A 27,962-nucleotide genomic window follows, 5' to 3' on the forward strand; every position below is an offset into this window, starting at 1 on the left:
GACCACATAACCCAGACTGACACTTCAATGTGGTACCGAGGGAGTGCTGCACTGTCGGGGGTGTCAACTTTCAGATTTGACGCTAAACTCAGGCCCCGTCTACACTCTCGGGTGAATGTAAAAAAGTCCCATGGTACTATTTGAAGAAGAGCAGGGGAATTCTTGCGATGTCCTGACCAACATTTATCCCTCAGTCAATGCCACCAAAAAAACAGAATTAACTGCCCATTTATCTCATTGCTGTTTGTGGGATCTTGCTGTGTGTTTGCCTACAAAATAACAATGACTACATTTCAAAATTAATCAATTGGCTTTAAAGTGTTTTGCAATGTCCTGAAGATGTGAAAGGCGCTATATAAATGCAAGTTCTTTCTTTAAAAAGGAATTTATCTTTGAGATCTGCAAGTTCCAAAATGCATTTTAGATGGAGCCAGGATTAATACTCTCTAAAAACAAATCTCCTAGTTAACAGCACTACACGGTGACTTTTTATTAAAAATAGGAACGATTTTAATAAAAATGTATCAAACTACTTTCTCAAATTATTTTAATAATGAAATTGTATGGACACATTTGTAATTAGAACGGTTTTCCACAATCCTCTACTTCAGCTTTGAAAAAACACAACCTGAAATACTTTCACTTATAGCACTGTAACAAGTCACCAAACTGTCACACAACACTTCACAGTGAATTACTTTCACAGTGTCGCTACGTGACGAGTTTTAAATATACCTCATGAATAACCAGCACACTAAGTGAAGCATTAGCTTGTAAATAACCAAGATTCTTACTTTTGTAATGTACCGTACAAAGTCTTTTCGAAATACAAGCCGACATCGAATGAACCACATGGCTATAACATGGTGTGCTAGAGACACTATATACTGGTTGAACCTAAGAAAGAATGACACAGAATAAAAGCAATGCAATCTCATCTAACAGATCTACCAGTTTGAAACTGCAATTTCCTAAGCTGCATTTTGATAGGGAAGTAATGTCCATCTCAGTACTTCATGAAAATGCGCGAAGAACTAAACCCAAGTTTACTTAGGTAGTTGCTATTGTGGTTCTGTCTATATATGGATGATTTGTACTCCAAATTAAAAGCTACATCCTAGAACATGACCAATTTTTTTTTAAACTTTGAAGTTTGGATTTTTTTAAAATTGTGAAAAGTAAACAGTCACTCACTTGAAAGGGTTAGTGTAAGGTAGTGAGATAGCAAATACACTGACATACTGCTCTGCCACAAAGTTTGCGTAGAGGGGAGGAAGTCTCACCAAGGCTGTGAAAGATCAAACAACGTGTTTTAAATTTCTTATACCGCGACAGATTAACATCCTAAGACCACAGCTACATATTTTCACTAGGTTTCGCTGTCTGAATTTAGGAGGATTTGGTGAGCAGCTAACAAATAGACCATACAACAGGCACCCTGGGGATACATGACATCTTGACACCGCCCAGCACAAAGCAGGAAGTCCCAGGTTAATTGCAACTGAGTGAGGAATGTTGCAGGTATGCCAGATAGGAGTAGAGTCAACTTTTGCTGCTTGTACCTTTCCCAGCAGACAATTGCAGAACGGCACTGCCAAATCCCCAGAGCAGGGTGGGGGGATTGCGGGAGCCTGCCAAAGTCTACTCCTTCTCAATCTCTCTGGGCTTTTCCCTTGGTCCACTCACTCTCAATCGCTCTCTCTGCTTTTTCCATGGCTCATTGCCTCTAAATCTCTGTGCCTTTTACACACCCACTGTTGTAATAAATTTGCCTATGACTATCTCCAGGAATGCAACTCCCAGGAACAATCAAGGCTTTCTTTACCAAAGGAACTGGCACATCACCATTCTCTCACCTCCCCCAATGCATAGGTAGGAGTGCATGTTCTGCCGTTTGTCTGTGTGCTTCTTTAGCAGAGGATTGTCCAAGATCAATCAAATGGCCATCCACCCGCTCCAAGCAGAGTTCACCTGCAAGTTATTTGTCTAGCTTCCAACTCCGTTGCCCAGGAATACAATTTCCATGAGCATCCCCAGTGAGACGACAATTCCCAAGGCCAACCACGGGACTAGGGTTCCAACACGTGCAAATTCCACGGCCTAATCCCTCTCAACGTGGGCGGACTTTACATAGACCAGACCCTCCCGATCTCCAGGTACCTTTTCCATGGCCCACTCCCTGCTAAACGCTCTGTGGTCCTTACACATCCAATGTCCCACCCCCATCCCCCTCCCAATCTATGTGCTTTTTCTGAGGCCTGCTCCTGTAATCTCCCCAGAGTTCATTGCAAAACATGCAGGAAATAGTGCTGCAAAAACAAACAGGACAGGGAGGGAAAACAGAAGAGGGGTAAAAAGAGTAAGTGAAAAAGAAAAGTAAAGGAGCAGAGGAAGAGAGAAGTGAAGGACAAGTGAGCTAGGAAAAATAACGCACATATGCATAGCAGGATAGAGAGATACAGAGTCAGTCCCCGAACAGACACCGTTGAACTGGAGGAAGGATAAGGAGGTAGAAGAGAAACACTATTCTGGGAGGAGGGGGATATGCAAGCACAGGGGAGGCCTATCTGCCACTGATGGGAGTGACAGGAATGGTTATTGTTGCAGCTTAGCAAACCCACATTATAGAACATTACACCCTCCAACTCATCATCAGTTACACCACAGAAGATCCGCTAATGGAACTAAATAATCTTACTTGATAAAAATTCCAGCATGGGGATAGCCATGGTGAGGGTGGCAGAGATGTGCGTCAGTTTGAGAATAATGCCAGGGAGCAGTTTAACCATGATGTCTGGCATCTCAATGATGCACATGGTCAGTGTTACCACACACTGTTTGGCACAACGGTAGATCAGCCCAGTATCAAGGCAGTGAACAAATTCACGCTATTCAAAAAACAAAGAACAAAGGTATATCATATTAAGACAATCCATTAAATTTATTCAGGGATCTTATCTGTGAACACAGTTCAGGCTAACAAAACCACTCAATTTTATTAATGCTTGTCTCATCAAATCACTCAATTCAAAACTGAATTGCATCAGATTGCACCAGACTCGAGGACAAGTTTAGGATCTGCCTTAGATATTCTCTCAGGTACTCCCACAAATGGTCTAAGCTTCTTGCATTTAGGGAAAATAATTACCCGATTTAAAAAGAAAATTCAATTAGATCAAACTAATTAATAGATAATCAGATTAACTACTGGTGCACAATGTCCTGCATGGATGAGCAGAATTCTGCTCTAGTGTTAACTACTTTTGATTTACCTGTTTAGTCTGGTCTAAATAAACATGATAGGAGGTGATAACTGTCAGTACTGGGACAACAGCCAACTGTACATCAGTGCGAGAGAAACCATCGGGCGTATTCCTCAACCTCTCCGCCAGCTGACGATCTGTGACCTAGAACAAAAAAAATGGCAGAAGTCGAAAATGACTAGACTGAGAATTAGCATCTAGCTCAAAAATTATACTTCATTGGGTACTCCGACCGCCCCCTAATAAATACTAACCTAATCCCAGGAGATTTGGGCCATCCATGTCACACAATAGCTGCTCATCAAACAGGAGGCACATGTGAGCAAAGTCGGAGCAGCCACCTGACCCCACAGTCCCACCCCACCCCCCTAAACCGGTCACGAGCAGGGTGCTGGGAACGTTTAATGCCACCCAATTTACGATTGTTGAAGAGCAATGCCTTCATGTCTGAAGTAAGCAACAACAGAGATCTTAAGAGGTCACTTTTAAAGGCTAATCTCCCAATTAACATTGAAATGACACAATTTGCTTCATATAATCTATAAAGAAAGGGTAGTGAAGATCCCCAGACAGGTCTGCATTTGCCTAGTGTTACACTGAGCCAAATAGTCTAGGAAGATTCCAAATTTCATTTGCAGTCTAGTGCTGAGGTGGTTAATATAAGCTGGAGCTGCAGTACATGTATTACAAATGGTCTTAGCAAAGTTGGGGTAGGGTGGGAAAAAAATAAATAAATAAAACCACTCTTAGTTCCTGCTCCTAATCACAATCCAATGACCCCTGCAGGAAAGTGAACAAGTTTGGACATTGAGTGCGGACATCAACAGGCTTGGCTTTAATGTGCCCTTCACTCCCACCCATGAGCAAAAGGCCAGTTGAAGTCACTATCTAGCTCACACAAAGAACAGCCATTGGGGCAAGATACCAGAGGACTGCCTGCTCCTGTGGAACCCCAGCCAGAGAGATAAAATCTTTTTTTTTTAAAAAGATGGCGTAACATAGATTACTGAATTGTTTTTACTTTACCATGCTACAGAGGGCAGAACAGAGTTGGTCTATGCTGCATGGAGAGGTCAGAATGAGTCCCTTGTATTTGAGCAATTCAGGTAGTTTATCCAATACAAGTTTCAGCACCTTCCAGTCTGTCTCCTTTATAGGGCACAAAAGTACACAATAAAAAGTAATACTACTTTATATACAGCAAGTTACAAATAAAAATGTCCAATCATCCCAAACATTTGATTACAGTTTTTCCATCACTCTCAAGAAGGTTTGCTGAAAAGCTCAATAGAATGTAGTTTTGAGAAACAGAACTGAACTGATTTTAATAGGGGTGTTGAAAATTATTAAAGGTTTTGAGTAGATAGGGAGGATACACTGCCTGAAAGGGCAGTGGAAACAAATCCAATAGTAACTTTCAAAAGGGGACTGGATATATACTCTAAAAGAGCAGGGGAGTAGGACTAATTGGATAGCTCTTTGAAAGAGCCGGCACAAGCATGGTGGGCTGAATGGCCTCCTTCTGTGCTGTACAATTTCCTGAGCAAGGAAGAAAAGCTGTTTGAATTACAGCAAACTTTAGAATTTTTCTCCCGGTTACATGCAAAGTGCTTTATAGAGTTAAAAATAGACATTGCGCATAAGTGAGAGAGAGTTAGGACAGTTGACCAAAAGCATGGTTGAATAGGTAGGTTTTGAGTGTGTGTTTAGATGTGGGAAGAAGGAAAGTGAGGTGGAGGGGTTTAGGAAACGAGTACCAGAGAGGAGGACTGAAACAGCTGAAAGCTTTGCCACTGATGGTGAAATGGAGGGAGGGCAGGGAAGCAAGGAGGGAGGAAATCAGAGAAGTGTGGTGGGGTGAGGCCACGGAGGGATCAATCATCAAAAGCAAGTGATAAGCAGAATAGTAGCGATGTAGATTTTCCAGAGAGCTCAGCACAAGTCCCTTCTTCAGCATTTACAGGTATTAAAAAAAAAACACTACCAGTGGACTGAAATGACAAAGCACTAGTGGACAAAATGCTTCCATTTGACATTATAAAACTCCAGAATGGAAGCTTCTACATCAACCACTGGAATCCCAGGTATTCTCAGCCCAACATTTCAAGAACCACACTATCAACTGGATGTTCAGGGACATATCTGGTCTGCATGGGGGCACGAGGGACCTATCACATCTCAGTTAGTAAATCCAAGATCCATGTCGTCCTGCTGTCAGAACAGGTCACCAGAATGACTATAGTCTCCTCGCTCAGTCATTTAATAGGAATGATCTACCTTCATATGCAAAATATTACATTTAAATATCTTACTACAATAGGTGATGAGAATTTTTTTTTTAAAGTTTGGAAATGCTACTTTATACCGCAAGCACTATTATAAATCCAGTTGCCACAAATTCATGGTCACTGAAGATTATTTCACTGAGAGGAGTAGATGATTCAGATGCCATCAGGTTTAGCTTGGATTAAAAGTAAGGAACTACACAATACGAGTATAATAAATTTCCAGCAGACGAGAGTGTAGTGGATTTGTAAAATAGCAACCCAGCTAAAACAGTGTGTGTGTCAATTAATAGCTTTTTAAAAAAGTACATAATTCTTTGGTTAAGAATAGGATTGAGGGTTATAAGAATAAATAAGTAAACGGTGATTGTATATTCTGTGGAACATGATGGTGCCTGTTGCTGGCACCACAGAAATGTCCCAACACGGAAGGAAAACACTCAGATGAACACTGGATGCTTCACTCAATCATTTGGAAGGAAGAGAAAACAACGAGAATGGATTTGGAAAAAAAGGAGGGCTTTTGGCAGATACAAAAGGCTAAAGACGGAGGAAGCCCTAGAGGAGTACAAAAAGTGCAGGGGGATACTTAAAAAAGAAATTAGGAGATCAAGGAGGGGCCATGAAATAACACTGGCGAGCAAAATAAAGGAAAATCCTAAGATGTTTTATAAGTATATTAAGGGTAAGAAGATGACTAGGGAAAAAATAGGGCCTATTAGGGACAAAAATGGCAATGTGTGTGTGGAGCCGGCAGATGTAGGAGGGGTTCTAAATGAATTTTTTGCATCTGTTTTCACTATGGAGAAGGACGATGTAGACATGGAAATACGGCAGGGGGACTGTGATATACTCGAACATATTAACATCGAGCGGGAGGAGGTATTGGCGGTTTTAGCAGGCCTAAAAATGGATAAATCCTCAGGCCCGGACGAAATGTATCCCAGGCTACTGTGTGAGGCAAAGGAGGAGATTGCGGGGGCTCTAACACATATATTCAGAACCTCTCTGGCCACAGGGGATGTGCCAGAGGACTGGAGAACCGCTAATGTAGTACCATTATTCAAGAAGGGGAGTAGGGAAAAACCGGGGAACTACAGGCCAGTGAGCCTAACATCAGTGGTAGGAAAATTATTGGAAAAAATTCTGAAGGACAAAATTAGTCTCCACTTGGAGAAGCAAGGATTAATCAGGGATAGTCAACATGGCTTTGTCAAGGGAAGATCATGTCTGACTAATTTGATTGAATTTTTTGAGGGGGTGACTAGGCATGTGGATGAGGGTAACGCAGTGGATGTGGTATACATGGATTTCAGTAAGGCCTTCGATAAAGTCCCCCACAGGAGACTGGTCAAGAAGGTACGAGCCCATGGAATCCAGGGTGCCTTGGCACTTTGGATACAAAACTGGCTTAGTGGCAGAAGGCAGAGGGTGATGGTCGAAGGTTGTTTTTGTGACTGGAAGTCTGTGGCCAGTGGGGTACCACAGGGATCGGTGCTGGGTCCCTTGCTGTTTGTGGTCTACATTAATGACTTGGATATGAATGTAAAAGGTATGATCAGTAAGTTCGCTGATGATACAAAAATTGGTAGGGTGGTAAATAGCGAGGAGGATAGCCTCAGTCTGCAGGACGATATAGATGGGTTGGTCAGATGGGCGGAACAGTGGCAAATGGAATTTAAGCCGGAAAAGTGCGAGGTGATGCACTTTGGAGGGACTAACAAGGCAAGGGAATACACAATGAATGGGAGGACCCTCGGCAAGACAGAGGGTCAGAGGGATCTTGGTGTGCAAGTTCACAGATCCCTGAAGGCGGCGGAACAGGTAGATAAGGTGGTAAAGAAGGCATATGGGATACTTGCCTTTATTAGCTGATGGACAGGCCCTGCGAATACACAGGGTCTGCTCAGACGAGGAGGAACGCGATGGACACCTACAGACGCTGAAAGACGCCCTAGTATGAACGGGATATGACGCTCGACTCATCGATCGACAGTTCCGACGGGCCACAGCAAAAAATCGCACAGACCTCCTCAGGAGACTAACACGGGACGCAACCAACAGAGTACCCTTTGTCGTCCAGTACTTCCCCGGAGCGGAGAAACTACGCCATGTTCTCCGCAGCCTTCAACATGTCATCAATGATGACGAACACCTCGCTATGGCCATCCCCACACCTCCACTACTCGCCTTTAAACAGCCACCCAACCTCAAACAGACCATCGTTCGCAGCAAATTACCTAGCTTTCAAGAGAACAGCGTCCACGACACCACACAACCCTGCCACGGTAACCTCTGCAAGACATGCCAGATCATCGACACAGATACCACCATCACACGAGAGGACACCACCCACCAGGTGCATGGTTCATACTCCTGTGACTCGGCCAACGTTGTCTACCTCATACGTTGCAGGAAAGGATGCCCCAGAGCATGGTACATTGGCGAGACCATGCAGACGCTGCGACAACGGATGAACGGACACCGCGCAACAATCGCCAAACAGGAGGGTTCCCTCCCAGTCGGGGAACACTTCAGCAGTCACGGACATTCATCCACCGACCTTCGGGTAAGCGTACTCCAAGGCGGCCTTCGAGACACACGACAACGCAAAATCGTCGAGCAGAAATTGATAGCCAAGTTCCGCACCCATGAGGACGGCCTCAACCGGGATCTTGGGTTCATGTCACGCTACACGTTACCCCACCAGCGAACAAATGTTATCTGTTTTTAATATAACGGGTCAGTTGCTGTCTTTTCTATGTTTCTACCTCTCTATCTCTGTTTTTTTTTTGTTTGTTGTTTCTTTTGGTGATTTGTATATTCTGAGACCTTGCAGGTAACACCTGTCTGTCTGCAAACTGATTGCCTTGGTAACGGGCAGTTGAAAAAACTGTCTGTAATCACCAAGCATTGTTCTGTGAATTATAAATGCGATTTCATTTCGAGGATTTCATTTCCACATCGTTCACCTGAGGAAGGAGGTAGCCTCCGAAAGCTTGTGAATTTAAAATAAAATTGCTGGACTATAACTTGGTGTTGTAAAATTGTTTACATTTATTAGCTGAGGCATAGAATATAAGAGCAAGGAGGTTATGATGGAGCTGTATAAAATACTGGTTAGGCCACAGCTGGAGTACTGTGTGCAGTTCTGGTCGCCACACTACAGGAAGGATGTGATCGCTTTGGAGAGGGTGCAGAGGAGATTCACCAGGATGTTACCAGGGCTGGAGCGCTTCAGCTATGAAGAGAGACTGGGAAGATTGGGTTTGTTTTCCTTGGAGCAGAGGAGGCTGAGGGGGGACATGATTGAGGTGTACAAAATTATGAGGGGCACAGATAGGATGGATACTAAGGAGCTTTTTCCCTTCGTTGAGGGTTCTATAACAAGGGGACATAGATTCAAGGTAAAAGGCGGGAGGTTTAGAGGGGATTTGAGAAAGAACTTTTTCACCCAGAGGGTGGTTGGAGTCTGGAACTCACTGCATGAAAGGGTTGTGGAAGCAGGAACCCTCACAACATTCAAGAAGCATTTGGATGAGCACTTGAAATGCCATAGCATACAAGGCTACGGACCAAATGCTGGAATATGGGATTAGAGTAGACAGGGCTTGATGGCCGGCGCGGACACAATGGGCCGAAGGGCCTCTATCCGTGCTGTATAACTCTATGACTCTATAACTTTAGAAATACCTTACTCAGGAAAAGTTAAGTAGTGCCTTTGATCAAGGGAACTGTACATAGTCTGTGGAAGGAACTAGCTTAATGCAGAAAAAGGCCTTTTTCATTTCACACATTTGTGGTTTGGTATCTTTTTTACTTACATGTTCGAGGCATTGAAGAAGTGCACCAAAAGCCAGCGAGAAAGGTAAATAACCCATGCGAATGGTGGTACTCGGAGCTGCCGCAGGGCTTCCCGCTGGCGGAGAAACTGTACCTTGGCCTTTCTTCTCGGGTCCTCTCTTCTCGGGCTCACTAACAAAAAATTAAAAAGTGAATGTTGGCAACTTAAAAAAAATACACGAAGTTTGCTTTGCTTATTTACACATACTAGAAGACTGCTTGATCAAGTCGAGTGGTTATGGCAATGTAATTGGCAAGGGACTTTAGTATAAAAGCGTGCTAAAGTACTAACTTAACATATGTAGAAAGCTACATTAGTGTCAACTCATTTTTCACATCATAAGAGCCAAGCTCAAACTCTGGACAGTTAACACAAAAGTGAAACTTTATCTTGAGTGTCTACCTCAGGCGTAGATTAACCAATCAGGTCAGTGAAATGGTCATGTCCCATGTCATGTGACCTGGGAGCGTCCGTAAAATCTGGACCTCTTCACCCAAAAGGCTGTGCATGCTGGGTCAAATGAACCTTTCGAGACGGAGATCGATTGATTTTTGTTAGATAAAAGTATCAGGGGATACAAGCAAAGGTGGGTAAATGAGTTGAGGTACAGATCAGCCATGGTGGAACAGGATCGAGGGGATGAGTGGTCTACTGCTGGTCCTATGTCAATGATACAGACTCTGAAAGGATGGATTTGAATAAAAGGATAAGAAAGAAACCAAATGCCTACCTGCTTCCGCAGAGACAATATGGGCTGAATCTCACAATCCTATCCTTGTTTGGCACTCCAATACGAAATAGGGAGTCAGCTCGAAGATGCAGAAAGAAATCGAATACCTGTGGAAAATACTTTGGGTTAGTTATCAAAACAATTCCTGCTCAGTATTCATTGATGACATTCTGTTACTGGCTTTTCTATGACATTGAAAAAGGTTACAACTTTAATCTGAATTTTGACTGAATTACTCAATTTTCCTACAAAAAAAACATTGGTAATACACTTACTGGATGTAATGCTATAGTTATAAAATGTTGGCACATTTCAGAAAGCGCATTGTTTTTCAACCCCAATTTCAGATCTCTACTTAACTCAAAACAGTTCTGGCCCAAGCTTCAGAAACAGAGCGGAATTTCAGCTCATTTAATGAACATACTTTGAGATATCCAAATCCAAGGCTTCAGTCCCAATGAAGGGCATATTATCAACTCTTTTTAAAAAGGTCCTGAATTGTATTGTCACTGTACTCATGAGAGTGGCACGATTTTATCCTCGAGAAAGGGGAAGAGGAAAATACTACAATATTCAAGAAACAGACTCAAAGTTGGGAACAACAAACTCTACAAAGCAATGCACCAACTGTAACTGTTACAGTCAAGCCTTTTAGAAAGGAACGCAGGTTACAAAGGCCATCATGCAGCTACGTGAGAAGGGGTCAGTTACAGCACTGTGACTCAAATCAAAAGTTCAGCCCACATACTGGATATGAACATTATCTGAAAAAAACAAGATTAGGTTGGAGTCATTTATAGATATCTCCGATTACACACTTCAGTGCTCTGTTGGGAGTATCATGCCTTATCAGGAGATGTAGAGAGACAGGTGCGTTCACAGAATCGTGTGACAGCACGTTAAATGTTGTCCGATTACACTCATGTGAAACGCCTTGGGTTGTTTACGTGCGTTAAAGGCGCCATTTAAATGCAAGTTGTTGTGGACATTCCATCCTTTTGTGACAATATTGTAGCCACTGGCCTTAGAATGCCACTTCACAGAAACACTGGGCAGGTTACACAACACAAATTAAAATAAGGTTTGTTTGAGGATAGAGTTTCCTCTTCTGAAAGAATAAAAATATGGATTTCAATCAGAAACTCAAAGCTAGGATGCAACGGTGATTAACCAACATAACCAACTTTTAACCAACATATAAAATTCAGCATACAATGGGTTATAATTAGAACTGCAAGTTGGTTCTATAACTTTTGCTAGGTGAATTCTCTGGCCCTACCCACCTTTAGGCGAATACTGCTTGCGATAGAAGAGGTGTACAATTGCTGGTAGTGTGATTGTAAGTGGCTTATCAAAAGTTCATGCACTCGACTTGCATGACTGGCAGGTAAACTGTACAATTTGGTCTGGAAAGAAAAATGTGTTAACACTTTCAGTATAACTCAATTAATTTACATTGTACAAGTAAAGTACTGAGGGAGTGCTGCACGGTGAGACGTTCCATCGGTTGGATGAGACGTTAAACGTCTGCCCTCTCAGGTGGATACAACAGATCCCACGGTACTATTGGAAGAACTCCCCTGCTCCTCTTCCCGGTGTCCTGACCCCAACATTTATCACTCAACCGACACCTAAAACAGATTATCTGGTCATTTATTTCACTGCTGTTTGTGGGACCTTGCTGTGCACAAATTGGCTGCCACATTTCCTACATTACAACAGTGACAACGCTTCAAAGGTACTTCATTGGCTGTAAAACATTTTGGGACATCGTGAGGTCGTGAAAGGTGCTATATAAATGCAAGTCTTTCTTTGTTTAGGCAGTTATATATGTTTAGTTTCTATTGGAATGCTTGTGCCTGTAAGTTCCACCCGTCCTACATACAGCAAGACGTACAGAAACGCCAGAATAATTGGTAGGGAGGAGGGGAAAGTGAGCAGTGCAATGGGTCAGCACGGTATTCCTTCACTTCAGGGATAAGTGTTTGAATCAAGCCCAGACGGATAGGATGAACATCTTCTCTCTTTGCTAGCTGCAAGGGTTCTCTGGGAAGAGAGTTGCAGCAGTCTCAATCCAGTTCCTACTGGGTACGTGGCCCATAATATTCTACTTCCACTGATACCACAAAGGTGGCTGAGGTGGGAAATGGAAACACTATATTAGTCAAGTATGAATTAAGAAACACGGTTGTGACAACGTAGAGTTGTGTGATCTGTTAATGTGGAAATTTCTCCAATCCCCACCACAAACTTCCCTCACCTTGATCAGCACAAAAATTCAACTCTCGTCGTCCCTCCCACAATAGATTCAATTTAATATGAGTAACACTTGAACAGCAATCACACTTTAATACAATTCTATTGCTTACCAACTCCATTATTGATTTTTTAATCTGCCTGAGCATATCAATGGGATGGAGCGGCGACAGAAAATATTTATTATGCGGTTTATATTTTCTCAGTGGGATGCTGCTGTAAACTATTCATTATTAGCCTGCTCCATTCTCATTCCACAATTGAAATAGCAGACTGGATTGAGCTTACTTTGCAGAATATATTTCAAGTGAAGGAAGGAGTATATAAAAGAAAGACTTGCATTTCTATAGCACCTTTCACGATCTCAAGACTTCCCAAAGCGCTTTGCAACCAATGAAGTAATTTTGAAGTGTAGTCACTGTTGTAATGTAGGAAACACAGCAGCCAATTTGCACACAGCAAGGTCCCACAAATGGCAATGTGATAATGACCAGTTAATCTGTTTTAGTGATGTTTGTTGACGGATAAATATTGGCCAGAACACCAGGGAGAACTCCCTTGCTCTTCTTCAAAATAGTGCCATGAGATCTTTTACGTCCACCCGAGGGACCAGACGGGGCCTCGGTTTAGCGTCTCATCCGAAAGGCCGTACCTCTGACAGTGCAGTACTCCCTCAGTACTGCACTGGAGTGTCAGCTTAGATTATGTGCTCAAGTCTCTGGAGTGGGACTTGAACCCACAACCTTCTGACTCAGAGGCAAGAGTGCTACCAACTAAGCCACAGATGATACTGCAAATGAGCATCCGTTTCCCATCTACAGGAAGCAGCTTTGCTTAATAACTTGCGTAAATTAGGAGACCAATGACCACATCCTTGTATAAGGATCAGGTTTTTGAATGACTGGTGTTTTGAATTTCTTTCAGAGTTCATCAATGCAAAGGGAATGCATTGTTACATCCAGTTTAAAACAAGTAACTATTTTCTATATTGACTGGATTGCCAAATATGTAATAATGATAGTTAGAGAATACAGAAAGTGGGAAACCCAATTTATTTTATAATGAAGAGCTAATAACCCACGAGTGGAAGTGCCACAAGCTGGTTATGAAAACCTCACTAGCAGCACTCCTCTATATGATGCATTCCATTTATGTTGAAAGCAAACATTTAAGCTCAAAACTTTCGTAGTAAGTTAGAAAGTTAAATTAAGTGGAACGGTATGGTGAAGCTTATTTAGAATATCAGAAGTATCAGGTATATAAATGGGGGTAAAAATTCTGCTCTTGAAAAATTGCACAACCTGAGTTTACTGTGCAATTTTGTGATATACATTTCCTGCATTTGCCAGGAACACTTAAGTAGAATTTTTACTTCATAATGAGTTTCCTACTTCAACGATGTTACCACGCTTGTAGTCTAACAAAAATTCTCAGTGGAATTTGCATGGCCCAGCACGAGTACAAAACATTAAATAAGTTACCAGCTGATAGAAATCCCAGAAAAAATGGCCAAGAATAAAACATGCTAGTTAACAATTTAACCTCAGTTACTGATGACAATAAGCAGATGATGCAAGTAGAACTGCTTACCAAGATGCAATGTCCACCGAGGGCACATGGCCATTTTAAAAAATGGTAAATATAAACTCAACTTTAAAAATGGCAGATTACAAATCGCACATTTCCAAACACAAGTTCTGACAGAATTAGGCACAAGATTTATGTTCAACCTGCAGAATCTCTAGAAGACCCAAGACAGCAGTTTTCACATCTTCCAGCGGAGATTCAGATAACAAGTCACCTTCCACTGCTTCCACAACAGGTGGATCAACGAGGAGCCGATTGACAACCTTAAAAGGAAGGAGAAACATTTTATTACACACATTATTCAGTATTAAAAACAAATTTTAAAAACTCCAAAAGCCTAGAATCTGCCCTAAGTTTATCAACACATGCTTGATGGCTTGGGTTTCAGTATAACTGATCAAATTCTTAAGACACACGTCAAATATAACTGCCTCATGAGGTGCAATCTTGATCGGAACAAATTCTTGTGATATGCTCAAAGGTGGGCCGGAAAACAAACCAAAGGCCATATAACAGGCCTGCACCGTGTTAACTGTTTAGTTCGTCGATTTTATTTTACACTTTTAGAAGCAGCTTTTTAAATTTCAGCAGAGAGGGGGGCTGGTGGCCAGTGCAGTCTTTATTAGACCCAATCACATTACAATTAAACGGAGATACATTAATAATAAGATTCTCACTGCATAAATGTTATCTTTATTTAGTTTTCACTGTACCTATAGTATCAATACCTTTTCTAGAATGTCCAAGAGATTGTTAAATTGAGGGGTGTTGCAGTCCTCTGCTAAGTCCACCAGTAGCTGTGTGGCCAATTTCCGTACCATATGATCCTTATCCTCGGCAATGTGCCCTAGTTGGGGGATCACTATAGATTCAATCAGCTCCTCCTATAAAAAAGGGACAGCACTTGCCTTGAATTAACAAGCATCAACAACCTTGTATACTATTAACATTTTTCTTTTGTTACAAAAATTCTTCCAAAAAAAAATCAAATTTAAACTCATTTTTCAACAATCATAGCTCAAAGTTCCCCTTTCTCAAATTTAATGACATTATGGCTAATTAAAGCAAATCATACAACTTCATTGCAAAACTTTTACAGTGATTATCATGCATTTTAATTTAACCATATTATTCAAATAGTTTCCTCACAGGTCAACCGACTACGCTGCATGACTCACACATGCAAGTTTTCAATTCACTTTTCAGTGTACTGACAACCCTTTAAAGCGATAAATGTTGTTATCATCTCACTGGTCAGACCTATGCAAAGTAACTTCAGTTCAGAAGCTGTGCCAACAGTCTGACAAGAATTAGCCCACATATCCTCTCTTTTCAGTCTCTCTGCATCGCACACCATCCCAGGCTTAAAATGGCGGATAATCTACTCCCAGGATGAGTGAACAACCCAACTCCCAGACCTCCAGCCATGCAATAGGAGGCACAGGTGCACAGCCAGGACTGTTTTCTGGCCTCCACTCACCATTTCTCATGGTAACATATCTCCCAAAATTGGGATTTTGAAGCAATGTTCAGGGGTGTCAACCTGCACCCTACCACTTTGTGGCACACAGCGGTGTGACTTTAAAATCGCTGCCACACAAAAACTTGCTACCTGACTAACATTTACCCGTCAATCTTTGCACTTACTTCATACAGCTGTCGATTAATGCTCAAAACAAACGATAAGACATCAAGAGCTTTCTTGCGGATGGTGCTACGATTCTCATTCCTGTGGACCAAGAATTAAAGTATGCATAAGCATTTCACACAAAAACAACAATTTGCATTTATATAGCTCTTAGTAATGTAGAAAAAAACACCCCAAGGCACTTCAGAGGTGCGAGAAAAAACTAAATCTATTCTGCCAACTTCTAAACGGAAGTTAACCACACGCCAATACAGACCTTTGAGACAGCACCTTATCCAAGATGCATTACAACAGTTCTGATGAAGGGTTGCATCCTAAACATTAGCCTGTCTTTCTATCTTAGATGCTGATTGACTTGCCGTACATTTTCAGCATTTTGCCCAGCAAACTCAAAATAGTCCCATGAAAATTATGGCTGGATAAATACAAGAACTGGGCGTGGTCAGTTAAGTTAATGAACATAGCTTCTTACCTGAAGAACTTCTCCATTAGTTTCTGCAGATTCTGAATCCAGCAGTGTTTAGCAGGGTGAATAGACTGAGCCCGGTAGGACACAAGTGTAAGGACTGAGATCTCCTTAAATATTTAAGCCACAAATGCATAAAACGGTTAACATATGCAAGTGCCAACTCTTCATCACAAGAAAAATAATCATTGATTCTAGTATCAATTACTTTTTAAAAAGACTCAATCTTGTGAATTACAACTATTTAGAGCAGTGGAAAAAATAAATTCATACTTCTATCCATCTGCAGGCATCTGGGTCCTAGAGCCTAGACAATGGCATATCAGCTTGGTTTGTCCATCCATTTCAGGTACGCACACAGTACAATATCACATCATTTTTGTACACGCTCGCTGCTACAGTAACATAGCTCCAAATGTACTGAAATGCTTGACTTGCGACTGTTTGATAACTGACTGGGTGGCCAAAGTGCAAAAATGTTTGAAGCACTGTCTTTCTTAGCCTAGCATTCCTCACCTTGATAAACCATAATTTCACCAATAAAGATTAAAACAATTTTAAAATCTTACCGGTCTTTTATCGGAACACTTTTCAATCAGTATGAATAATCGTTCCTGAGGACCATGGTAGTCATTCTGCTCGTACAACTCCTCTATAGTGGTTAGCAGCTCATGTACAATAATTGATAACTCATGACTACCCAGTGTCTAAAATAAAATTAGGACAAAAGGTGATTGGTACTTTAAGGGGGATATCTAACCAACATTAAGATACAAGACTCAGGCAAGTTATTTGAATTCACTCCAAAGTGAGGGATTCATAAGACGACCTTAGGAGTCAGAAAGGCTTTTCTCAAAAACGCCTGGGTTCACGATCAATGGTGAGGAAATTGCCATCACCAAGTCAGTGAGGCTGAAGGAATGCAATCTCCAAATCAGTCAACACAGGAAATGGCTGCTTTTTAAAAAATATATAGGATGTGGACGTCCATCCCTAGTTGCCCCAAGAAGTTGGTGGTGGGCTTTGTTTGCTCGGCCACTTTGGAGGGCTAATAAGAGTCAGCCACGGTGGTGTGAAACTGGAGTCACATATAGGCCAGACTGGGAAGGACAGCGGGTTTCCTTCCCTAAAAAGGACATTAGTGAACCAGTTAGGTTTTTAATGACAATCTGACAGCTTCATGGTCACTTTTTACAGACAGTAGCTTTTTATTTCCATTTTTTTTTAATATATAAACCAAATTCAAATTCGAAAACTGCCATGGCGGGATTTGAACTCTCGTTCTCTGAATTATTAGTCCAGGTCTCTATGTTACTAGTCCAGCAACATAACTACTACACTACAATACTTATGCAAGGAAATTACACCACGCACACAAAATGAAGAGGGTATGAACTGTAGAAAGTTTGGGTTACATGGCTTCCACTACACAAGTATCAGCAAAAGAACCAGAGGGGAGATAAGGAGAATTTTTTTTAAAAACACAGCAAGTTGTTACGATCTGGAATGTACTACCTCAAAAGGTGGTGGAAGCAGATTCAAGGAAAAATTTGCAGGGCTTTGGGCAGGGAGGTGGGACAAATTGGATAATTCTTTCAAAGAGCCAGCACAGGCACGATGGGCTGAATAGCCACCTTCTATGCTATAAGATTCTAAAATGAATGAATTGACAACAATCAGATATCACCCCACTGTAAAATGGGACTTCAAATCCACTTGGCCCTTTGGGATCACAAGTACGTCACAATTTCATGGTATCTCACTGCTCCTTGGTTGATAGATTACGAACCCTTTCCAAGTGGGTTAAAATTGAACATTGCATGCAACTGGCAGCCACTAACTGACTATTCCCAGTTTACACTGAAGTCAACTCACTTGTCTGAAGTGAAAAATGTTCCGTCACAAAATATTATTTGCATTCAGTGCAACAAAGTGCATACATTGGGTATTAGAAAGTGGGAAACTATAAGCCCAGCCTAAAAGACAAACTTTAAAATTCAAATACATGTGTCTTCAAACTCACCTGGATTTGCTGAAGTAATCTCTCAATAATATCCAAAAGTTGTTCCCAAGTAACTACCTGGAGTTCTTTTCCATATTTTTTTATCAATCTAGTGATAGACAGGACAATTTCATAGGACACTACCGCATTGGCACTTGTCATGGCCTGAAAGAAATAACCAGTTGCACAATGTCTGTAATTTGATTCTTTTTAATTCCACTTGTGAGCTGATTGTCTGATATTGACCCAGTTACTGAGTGCCTGATATTACTGGAGATACTAAGTGTCGAATGTTAACCGTTCGTTACTGAGCATTTAATATTGACTGAGTTACTGAGCTTCTAGAATGTTTAATATTGACAGTTATTGAATGTCTAATGTTGATTGAGTTAATGAGTGTTTAATATTGTTGGAATTACTGTGTCTATTAGTAACTCAGTTACTGAGTGCCCAGTATTGACTATGGGTTAATACTGGTCAAATATTGATTGTGAGTTACTGAGTGTTCAATATTGACCATAAGTTACTGAGTGTCCAATATTGATGTGAATGTGTGTCTAATATTAACAGTTACTGAGTACCTAATACTGAAGATGAGTTGCTATGTGTTGAATTTTGACAGGGTTTCTTTGTGCCTGAACTGAGTGTCTAATAATAACCTAATTACTGAGTGCAGTATTGACTATGAGTATCCAACACTGATGGTTTGTTTAGTGTCTAATATTGATAGTTACTGTGTGTCCAATATTGACTCGGTGAATAAGTGCCTAATATTTGATTGTGAATTACTGAATGTTTAATATCGACTGAGTGTCTAGTATTGACTGAGTTAGGGTGCCCAATATTGAAGGATTTTAATGACCGCAGCATGTAGGTTTTGAGATTTCAAAAAAAATTCTAGCATAGCACATACAAGATAGTATTACTTTCGTAATCGCAAGATTAATTCAAAGCTCCAATGGCCACATTTGGACAAGTAAAAGATAATCAAATGCTTGTTAACAACACTTCTGGTTAAAGAGGCAATCAAGTGTATTTCTGGAGACAGAACTAGCTGTGGCAAGAAGGCAATTACAAATCTACAAAAGAGATAAGCTTATTGGGTTTAATGGCCTTTTCTTATTCTCAATGGTACTTATGTTCTTACACTGAAGCCAAACTGGATATGCAGCCCTATACTAATTTTGCTTTCACAAGTGATACCGTCAGTTATCAGAATGGCTTTGCACTAAACCTCACGAAAATGAAGTGCGCAATATAAACAAATAGCCCCTGCCAAAAAGAAAACGCAAGTGAATACAAAGTCCTCGTTTAGAACCATAAACTACACCTGGTTAAAAGATTACATAGTTTTACCTTATAAAAAGAGGGTAAAACAGACGTTGGGGTACTCTTCAGGGTAAAGAGCCGATGTGCACCCCAGAGAGCCATTCCAACAAAGAATACTGCACCTCTCAACAAAGCCGCATCATCTGTATGCACTCTAACATCAGGATAACAGAAAGTTAAATACAACAGGGTCAAAATTATTGTTTGCAGGAAGATTGTTCATAGAAAAGCCAAAATTGTGCAAATATTTTACTATATATAATAAACAAATCAAAGAGCATAACAGAAAAATATTTTAAAATAACATTTAAAATGAACAATTAAAAAAGGGGCAATAGAATGAAAACATAGCCATACTTATCCTCCATAATGCGACACATTGTATAAATTGCACTGTGCCCCAGGTGAGTTCCCAACACTTTACGCATTAGCTGGAAAAGGAAAATCCTGTTAAGTCTTTAGTCCAGGGTCAAGGACTTTGCAATGAGACGTAGATTACATGGGGTGCTGAGACCAAACAAAACTGAGAGGTTATACCGATCAGGAAAGATTGAACAAACTGGGGCTCTTTTCTCTAGAAAAGAGAAGGCTGAGGGGTGACCCTGACAGAAGATTATAAAAGGGTTTTGATATTTTAGACATAGAGAAGAAGTTTCCACTTGTAGGGAACACCTAAAGTAGAGGTCATAAATATAAGATAATCGCTAATACAGCCAATAAGGGAATTCAAGAGAAACTTCTTTACCCAGAGAGTGGTTAGAATGTAGAACTTGCTACCACAAGGAGTTGAGGCGACTAGCAGAGATGCATTTAAGGGGAAGCTAGATAAGTACATGAGGGAGAAAGGAATAGAAGGATATTCTAATAGGTTTAGATGCATGAACACCAGCACAGACAAGTTGGGTTGAATGGCCTGTTTCTGTGCTGTATATTCTATGTAATACATGTAATAGCAGATAAATACTCAAAGATTCCATCTACCTGTTATTTTTTTTAATTATTTGTATTAACAGAGACCCAGTCTCTATGGAACCCTCTCTACCAAGCTTTTATTTACACAATAGGATAGGTATGACATCAGACGAGGGAATTCCCTCGTGGGACGTGTTTGATATTCAACAGTGGCGTCAGTAGGAACAAGTACATGAGAAATTGATAGATTTCTACCCGGTACAACTAACTCTCCCCCGTTCCCACCTCAACTGAAGCCTTGATCTGAAGACTAGTTGCAAAATGGGGCACCACACTAGGCCCCAGGAAGCCACCCTGTAAATATGATGAATTTGGGGGAACAAACATACCAATCTGATCGACAGGTATGTACTTACCTATAAAGTCACCTGCTGCTTTAAAGAAACATCCTCCAAAACTAGAGACTAGAAGTTCTGTTGCATAGTCATCCATAGTCACAAACCACTACACAGCCCATGGTTGCTTAAATATTATTTATTAAATTCCTCTAATGTTAAATACAGCCACGGATAATTAACAAGCCTTTTTGGCCAATTTCACTGCTGTTGTCTAGTTTTCACCAATAAGAGATTAAAATGGGTTAAAACTCTTTTACTCCAAGTGCTTGCATTGGGTTCCTGCAATTTCTTTTAAAAATATCAAGAACTTTAAGCTTCAGTTACATCACTCATACTTACCAAACATTTACCTGTTGCAAAATTGGTTTCTGTACAAACTTCCTAGGGAAGTCAATCTAATTTTAAAAGTGATTCAAAATTATATATTTTTTTAAAAGATCCACACATTTGCGTTGTCACAAGAATGTAAATCTTACCTTCCAACAGGACTCACAGAATTCCTTGACATTAACTGTGCGGCAGAGAGTAATGATAAACCCTGGGAGAGACTCAGAGGGCAGAGAGTTGTAGCAAACAACGGCATCAAGGACTTGCAGGGACACCTAAATGAATAGCAAAGTTTTTTCATTCTTAAAAATGTGTTAAACATCAATTTCAGATCACTACTCAGGCTCAACTTATACTTCCCAATACTTTCAATCTATGCTTTGAGAGAACTCCTTTGTCAAAAATAAAACAAGTATCACCTCCAACAGTGAAATCTTTGGAACAAGTTCCTTGAGCTGATATGTTTCAGTCTAGGAAAGGCCACAGACAAGCTGACCACCTTCCCAATACCATAGGAAATTGAAAACACCTTGAAATTGCATTTGCATCTTTTCAGCCAAGCCTCAAATTAGAAGTGTCAGCAGTTCAGGCTATTTCAATATTTCTCGAGTTCCTTTGCTGTTGTTTAGCCAATGGAGGCTCAGGCAAATGGATTATGGACAGGGGAAGCATGATACAACCATACATCTTACAAATAATAAAACACACATGTAGCATGTGGCAATCTTAACAGGAGTGATTTCTAGGATTAAATGGAGATAAACAGTTGACCCCAGTTGGACCAAACTGTAAACCCCTCCTTCCTCATCTCATTATTCCTCTACAGAAGGAATGTTAACCCATATTTAGGGCAAGTGATCTTGCATGGTTTGATATAAATTTCCATACTTAAGTCTATCTGCTATAAAAGCATAGTAATTTTGCATTAAAAAGTTCGAGGCAGATGGACATCCTGGTTTCTGAGCAATAAAAAAATCTTTACCCACCCATTATACATTCTCACCCAGCAGCCTGTGTTTCAATATTCTACCAGCGAGATATAAAAATGTTTCGCTATGTATACAGGTCACATCTTTATCACACAAGCTGACTGTCAGAAGCAGATAACACTATAAAAGTATCAGCTGTCAGGGATGAATATCAAGTTCACATTAACTCAAATCTCACAGCACCTACATGAAGCAGCCACAGGAATGTAAACAGTTCACATAATGGGCTCATTTTAGAAGGCTGATTCAATTGCCGAAACCCTGCTACATTTATCCAACAGGTTTTACATGAAAACAAACTGCATTTATCCACACCATAACATGCCACACAAGATTTTTTGGCATTGTTATAGGGCATCTTCTAAATAACAAAGCACACTACAGAAAATTGTCAAGTACCCAAGACCTCCATATCAACAAAAAGCTGCACTTGCACGCTGAATATCAGACACTAACCTCGATATCTGTTGGCACTGTGGTCAGATTACAAAGAACACAGATTTCACTGCAAGAAAACAAAGAAATATGAGTATGCATTGCTACAGAGGGACTGTAAATTACTGTATCACTGCAGACAGAACAGAATGGTAAAATGAGTGAGATAAAAGTGCAATCTCAAACATTAAGAAATTCACATGAAAATTAAAAAGGGGTAGTTCAAAATTATACCAACTGTTTTGCCGGTTTTCTTAGTATGAATTAATAATTTTTCAAAAATCCTACAGATTTTTTTAAATACTCTGCATCAAAGAATTTTGGGGACAACCTGCTCCTGTATTTTGAAAGGAGGTACAAAAATTATAATTTCCAGAGTGAACTGTAGAAGAGTTAGTCCAACAGTGAAAGCCATATGCTCTTCAATGCATCCGACCAGAATAACAGAATATCTCATGTATTAATCAATAATAACAGACCACTGTCAATGTATCCCAGTTCTCATAATTGTGGCATCTAGTTCTAGTTACAGCGCACACCAGGTTTCAGTGGGCTGTATCATAACAATTACAGTTTTAGTCAGTAGCGACAAGCTACATTAATGGGGCTAAGATTAAGTTCCCCTCTAAAGTAAAAGGGGACAAGGGAAGGAAAGGATGGAGATCATACCTTGGGGGGGGGGGAACTGAAGCCAATATTTATTTTCAATAGATGATCGATTGTCCTTTGTTAGAGCCTCGACAACCAATTCAGGCCTTTTAGTGTACAATAAAAATGCTGAGCTCCTACATCAGGCCACTGACACTTTCTATAGTGGCCTTTAGCTTTGCATGGTTTAGAGGATTTTAAGCATTGATAAACAATTCATACAATTCTGATTTGCCACCTACACTCTATAACACAGCAAATTTAATGAAATACCCTTCTCACTTACTGGACTATCTGAGCCACAATCAGATCCAGGTAGCAACTGTTGAATTTGACCAGATTGACTAGTGCCTCCAGAAACTCCGCAGTTAGACCAATTTCCAACCACTTGAGGACAAAAGAGGCTTTTAAAAAAAAGTCAGATACACATGATTATCAGGTTTGTACCTATAAAACAACAGGGTCATTTTTAGATAACAGGGAATTAGTTACCAAATATTAATAAATCTTCTCATTGTCATCCAAGTGTTAAACAAACAACTAGTGAAGCTCGGCTTGGTACTGTCAAGATATGGCACAGCATATCAGGGCCCATATACACTATCTCAGGGCAGTAAGATACAGGTTTGTGCCCTGCACCCTCTCCATGGGGATTTTACAATCTCAGCCCTGTCACTGCGAGACAGCATTGATTAAAGGGCAGGAACGTATCCACAAAGAAAAGGGGAGAAGTCGCCCTGAGTTGCTCTTGCTCCCCTCCTAGTAATCAGTGGCCAAACACGAGCAAATGTCTGGTAGCAGGTCACATACCCTCTTGGCTGGAGAGGCTACGTGGCACAGAAATATCCAAGAAAGGGGGAGAAAGTATCTCAAAAACAAAGCATTACACCCTCAAAAAAATAAAATATCCAAATCTTCAGGCTATTTTATAATAATTACAATTACATACTAAACCGCAACTTTAAATTTACCCTCTGACTGTCTGTAGGCAAAATAATTTCTCAGTACATATCACGTCAAAACAACACTTTAAACGCTATATAAAACTTTTTTTTTAGAAACCCAATGAAAAATTTTCCTCCTCTGCTATAATTTTTTTTTTAATAGGATGATTCACCAGACATATTTGGTAACACGTTGATTTTGTGGGGGCATAAAACACAAATGTTTTTCTAAACCGTAATTATTTTAACTCTTATACGGCATTAATGCTGTCAACAAAACCCAATCGTTTTGAAGGCTGTTCTATGCTGACCTGATTAATACCGTTAGCAATTATGAACTCAAAACAAGAATCTACAGCAATCGAGTTTGAGCCTTAATATATTTCAGCATCACCCTAGCCAAAGATCTCCCTAAATGCGCCACACACGTACACAAGTCTTCTTCCAAATAAGTGATGTCTTTTCCATTTTCTGTTAGTGCTTTGAACACCTCAAGTCTCTCAAGTAGGTCACCATTCACTGGGTAATCCTTGATGACATGAAAAAAGTGCGCTCGAATGGGCCCAAGCCTTTCCCCCTAGTTAAACAAGTACAGTGCGTCAGTTTGTTAAATACAGGGTACACCGGGGTGGGGGGGGGTGGGGGAGGAAGGAAGGAAAGAGTCTCAAAACAACTTGCATTTATATAGAGCCTCTAACGTAGTAAAACATCTCAAGGCACTTAAACCAGGAAACAACCGGCCCTAATCATTCCAGGCTGCTGGACTACTCTGAAATGCATTTGGCTTTCCCAGATATCCCTGTGAGGAACGGAGTCTCATCACATTTTGGATCAGAAAGAGGTTTCCACATATTTGAGGACTGGCTCGCCCCCAGGAAATTTTGCTCACTGCAAAGGCCAGTCTGACTGAATAAAAAAACAGCTGCCGGCAACTATCAGGGACAAAGTGTTTGTCTTACAAACTGATATAAGAAGCGCGAGCACAAAACAGGTAAAACTTACTTTATTACAGAAAACAAAAACTGCAGACACTAGAAACCGGAAATAAAAACAGAAAATGCTGGATATACACAGCAAGTCAATCAGCATCCAAAAAGGGACCAGATATGAATGGGAGCTTTTAGATGCGGACCCTTCATAAGAACTGAGAGTTCTGACAAAGCATCTGTACCTGCTATGTATCAGATGCTGATGCTGTATTCCAGCAGTAGCTAAATCAGTTATACTGATATTTTCAATCAATAAAGGGAATAAACTCATAATTCACAGGACTGTTATTGCAATAATAAATAAGAAGAAGAAATAAATGAATGCAGAGAAATCAGTTACTCAAAGTAGTGTCTCAGATCTAGACTGGACCCACAGGGAACTTGGCTTACCTGCCCCTGAACAATAGCCTTCATCAACTGCAGTACTGCATGCCTAGCCTCTGAGGGCTGATCGTCAGACATCAGGTCATCCACAGCCTGCCACACAGCCTCCACCGCATGCTATGATCACACAAAGAACAAGGAGGGTATTCACACGTTAAACAGGATAGAAACTATCATTCCGATGCTGCAAGCAAACTACTGGCAGAAATCTCTGAATGAGAGAAATCTGAACACTAGTTTCAACACGAGAAAGGGACACAATTGGAATCATACAAAGCACAGAAGGCGGCCATTCGGCCCATCGTGCCTGTGCCAGCTCTTTCAAAGAGCTATCCAATCACTCCCACTCCCCCTGCACTTTCCCCATAGCCCTGCAAATTTTTCCTTTTCAAGTATATATCCAGCTCCCTTTTGAAAGTTACTACTGAATCTGCTTCCACCACTCTTTCAAGCAGTGCATTCCAGATCATAACAACTCGCTGCGTAAAAAATAAAAACTCATCTCCCCCTCTGGATTAAGGAAGGTCACATTTCATTGGTGTCAGTTTGGCCAAACAAGCAAGCCACAGCATACTTACTTCAGTAACAACTACTGAAGATCAAAGAATGAAATTTAATTTTGGTGTTTTGCCTCTGCGGGTGTAGATGGTACTGTCGCGGGACTGTAAAGACAATGGTAACGACATGTGGAAGAACACATGAATAGGGGGCTGCCAAGCAAGTGTTCGAGTTTCTTACCTCTTCAAATTTCCTGGTCCTGGCGAGTTCACAAACATGCCCGATGGTTTTTATTCTGTTGTAAAGCCCGCACTCTACATTCAGATCCTGACGTAAACACAAACCAAAAGCACACTCTTGATGGCGGCATTGTACGCAGAGCAGACAAAAATGGCTTTGCAAACAAAAACAAGGTACATCTTCGGTTAAGGTTTGAATACAATACCTTTAGTATTTCAACTGTGATTATGAACTCTGTTGGCTTGGATTCTGTTTGTTTGGTATTAATACGAGGGCCGAGGCCCAGAAGGCTTTTAAATCGCTCACGGAGGGACGAATCTTTGCTCTGAGGCTTGGACATGGTCACTTGAGTCAGTCTTCCCTAAACTGAAGCAAATCACGTCCATTAGGTTATAAATCTCTCTGCATACCAGCGATCGAACATGTTCATCACCACCTGAAATGTACCACATTCACCAAGCACAGCTTTGCAACATTCAGGCTATCTAGAAGCACTTGAAGAACTTTAAACAGTTGACCTTGTAGTTCCCCCGATTGTACGGTGTAGAAGGAAGCCGTAGGTACCAGGCATGCGCCCCTGTTCAATCCTCAGGCTGTGCTGAATCTGCTGACTGTAGGCAGAGTAGCAATAGGAGTGCTACAATTGGCCTCATGCACATTTGGGCTGGGGAGTGCAATTCAGCCAACGTTCCAAGCCTGGTTGCTATCCAGTCACAGAGTCATAGGAACAGGAGGCGGCCATTCAGCCCCTTTGAGCCTGTTCCATTATTCAATTAGATCATGGCTGATCTGTATCTTAACTCCATTTTGTGTGTGACCTGGACCTTGGATGAAAACAGGATCTGGCTTGGGCTGTGATACTCAAATGGTCAAAATGCCCTTTAGCATTTGCTTTCTACGCTCACATATGAACGTGGATTTTAGCAAGGCTTTTGACAAGGCCCCCCCCATGGCAGACTAGTCAAAAAAGTAAAAGCCAATAGGATCCAAGGGAAAGTGGCTAGTTGGATCCAAAATTGGCTCAGTGGCAGGATGGCAATGGTTGAAGGGAATTTTTGCGACTGGAAGGCTGTTTCCAGTGGGGTTCCGCAAGGCTCAGTACTGGGTCCCTTGCTTTTTGTGGTATATATTGATGATTTGGATTTGAATGTGGGGGGCTTGATCAAGAAGTTTGCAGATGATACAAAAATTGGCCGTGTGGTTGATAGTGAGGAGGAAAACTGTAGACTGCAGGAAGATATCAATGGACTGGTCAGGTGGGCAGAAAAGTGGCAAATGGAATTCAATCCAGAGAAGTGTAAGGTAGTGCATTTGGGGAGGGCAAACAAGGCAAGGGCGTACACAATAAAAGGGAGAATACTGAGAGGTGTAGAGGAACAAAGGGACCGTGGAGTGCATGTCCACAGATCCTTGAGGGTAGCAGGACAGGTAGGGAAGGTGGTTAAAAAGGCATACGGGATACTTTCCTTTATTAGCTGAGGCATAGAATATAAGAGCAGGGAGGTTATGCCAGAACTGCATAAAACATTGGTTAGGCCACAGCTTGAGTACTGTGTACAGTTCCGGTCACCACATTACAGGAAAGATGTGATTGCACTAGAGAGGGTACAGAGGAGATTTACAAGGATGTTGCCAGGGCTGGACAATTTTAGCTACGAGAAAAGATTGGATAGGCTGGGGTTCTTTTCTTTGGAACAGAGGAGGCTGAGGGAAGGTTTAATTGAGGTATATAAAATTATAACGGGACTAGATAGAGTGGATAGGGAGGACCTATTTCCCTTAGCAGAG

The 27,962-nt window shown here is 41.0% G+C and overlaps 1 protein-coding gene across 12 annotated transcripts in view; it reads right to left on the minus strand.

Moving 5' to 3' along the window:
- Nucleotides 1-27,962, minus strand: part of tsc2 (TSC complex subunit 2) — a 63,504-nt gene that overhangs the window by 31,797 nt on the left and 3,745 nt on the right. For 11 of the 12 annotated variants that reach the window (XM_068003465.1, XM_068003461.1, XM_068003464.1 and 8 more), the window contains exons 2-24: nt 26,380-26,540; nt 26,175-26,261; nt 25,443-25,553; nt 24,496-24,640; nt 23,406-23,523; nt 22,493-22,541; nt 21,197-21,322; nt 19,768-19,841; nt 19,438-19,564; nt 18,103-18,246; nt 16,649-16,786; nt 16,086-16,189; nt 15,613-15,694; nt 14,694-14,849; nt 14,109-14,228; nt 11,406-11,528; nt 10,123-10,229; nt 9,373-9,523; nt 4,290-4,412; nt 3,273-3,407; nt 2,699-2,888; nt 1,195-1,288; nt 795-897 (exon numbers count right to left, since the gene is read on the minus strand). In XM_068003465.1, coding sequence (XP_067859566.1) covers nt 795-897; nt 1,195-1,288; nt 2,699-2,888; nt 3,273-3,407; nt 4,290-4,412; nt 9,373-9,523; nt 10,123-10,229; nt 11,406-11,528; nt 14,109-14,228; nt 14,694-14,849; nt 15,613-15,694; nt 16,086-16,189; nt 16,649-16,786; nt 18,103-18,246; nt 19,438-19,564; nt 19,768-19,841; nt 21,197-21,322; nt 22,493-22,541; nt 23,406-23,523; nt 24,496-24,640; nt 25,443-25,553; nt 26,175-26,261; nt 26,380-26,514 — 2,742 coding nt within the window. In that variant the 5' untranslated portion in view covers nt 26,515-26,540. The remainder of the gene's footprint in view (nt 1-794; nt 898-1,194; nt 1,289-2,698; nt 2,889-3,272; nt 3,408-4,289; nt 4,413-9,372; nt 9,524-10,122; nt 10,230-11,405; nt 11,529-14,108; nt 14,229-14,693; nt 14,850-15,612; nt 15,695-16,085; nt 16,190-16,648; nt 16,787-18,102; nt 18,247-19,437; nt 19,565-19,767; nt 19,842-21,196; nt 21,323-22,492; nt 22,542-23,405; nt 23,524-24,495; nt 24,641-25,442; nt 25,554-26,174; nt 26,262-26,379; nt 26,541-27,962) is intronic. The other variant, XM_068003454.1, reaches the window with a different exon arrangement.

This window comes from Heptranchias perlo, chromosome 22 (assembly GCF_035084215.1).
Source record: "Heptranchias perlo isolate sHepPer1 chromosome 22, sHepPer1.hap1, whole genome shotgun sequence".
NCBI classification, from domain to species: Eukaryota; Metazoa; Chordata; class Chondrichthyes; order Hexanchiformes; family Hexanchidae; genus Heptranchias; species Heptranchias perlo.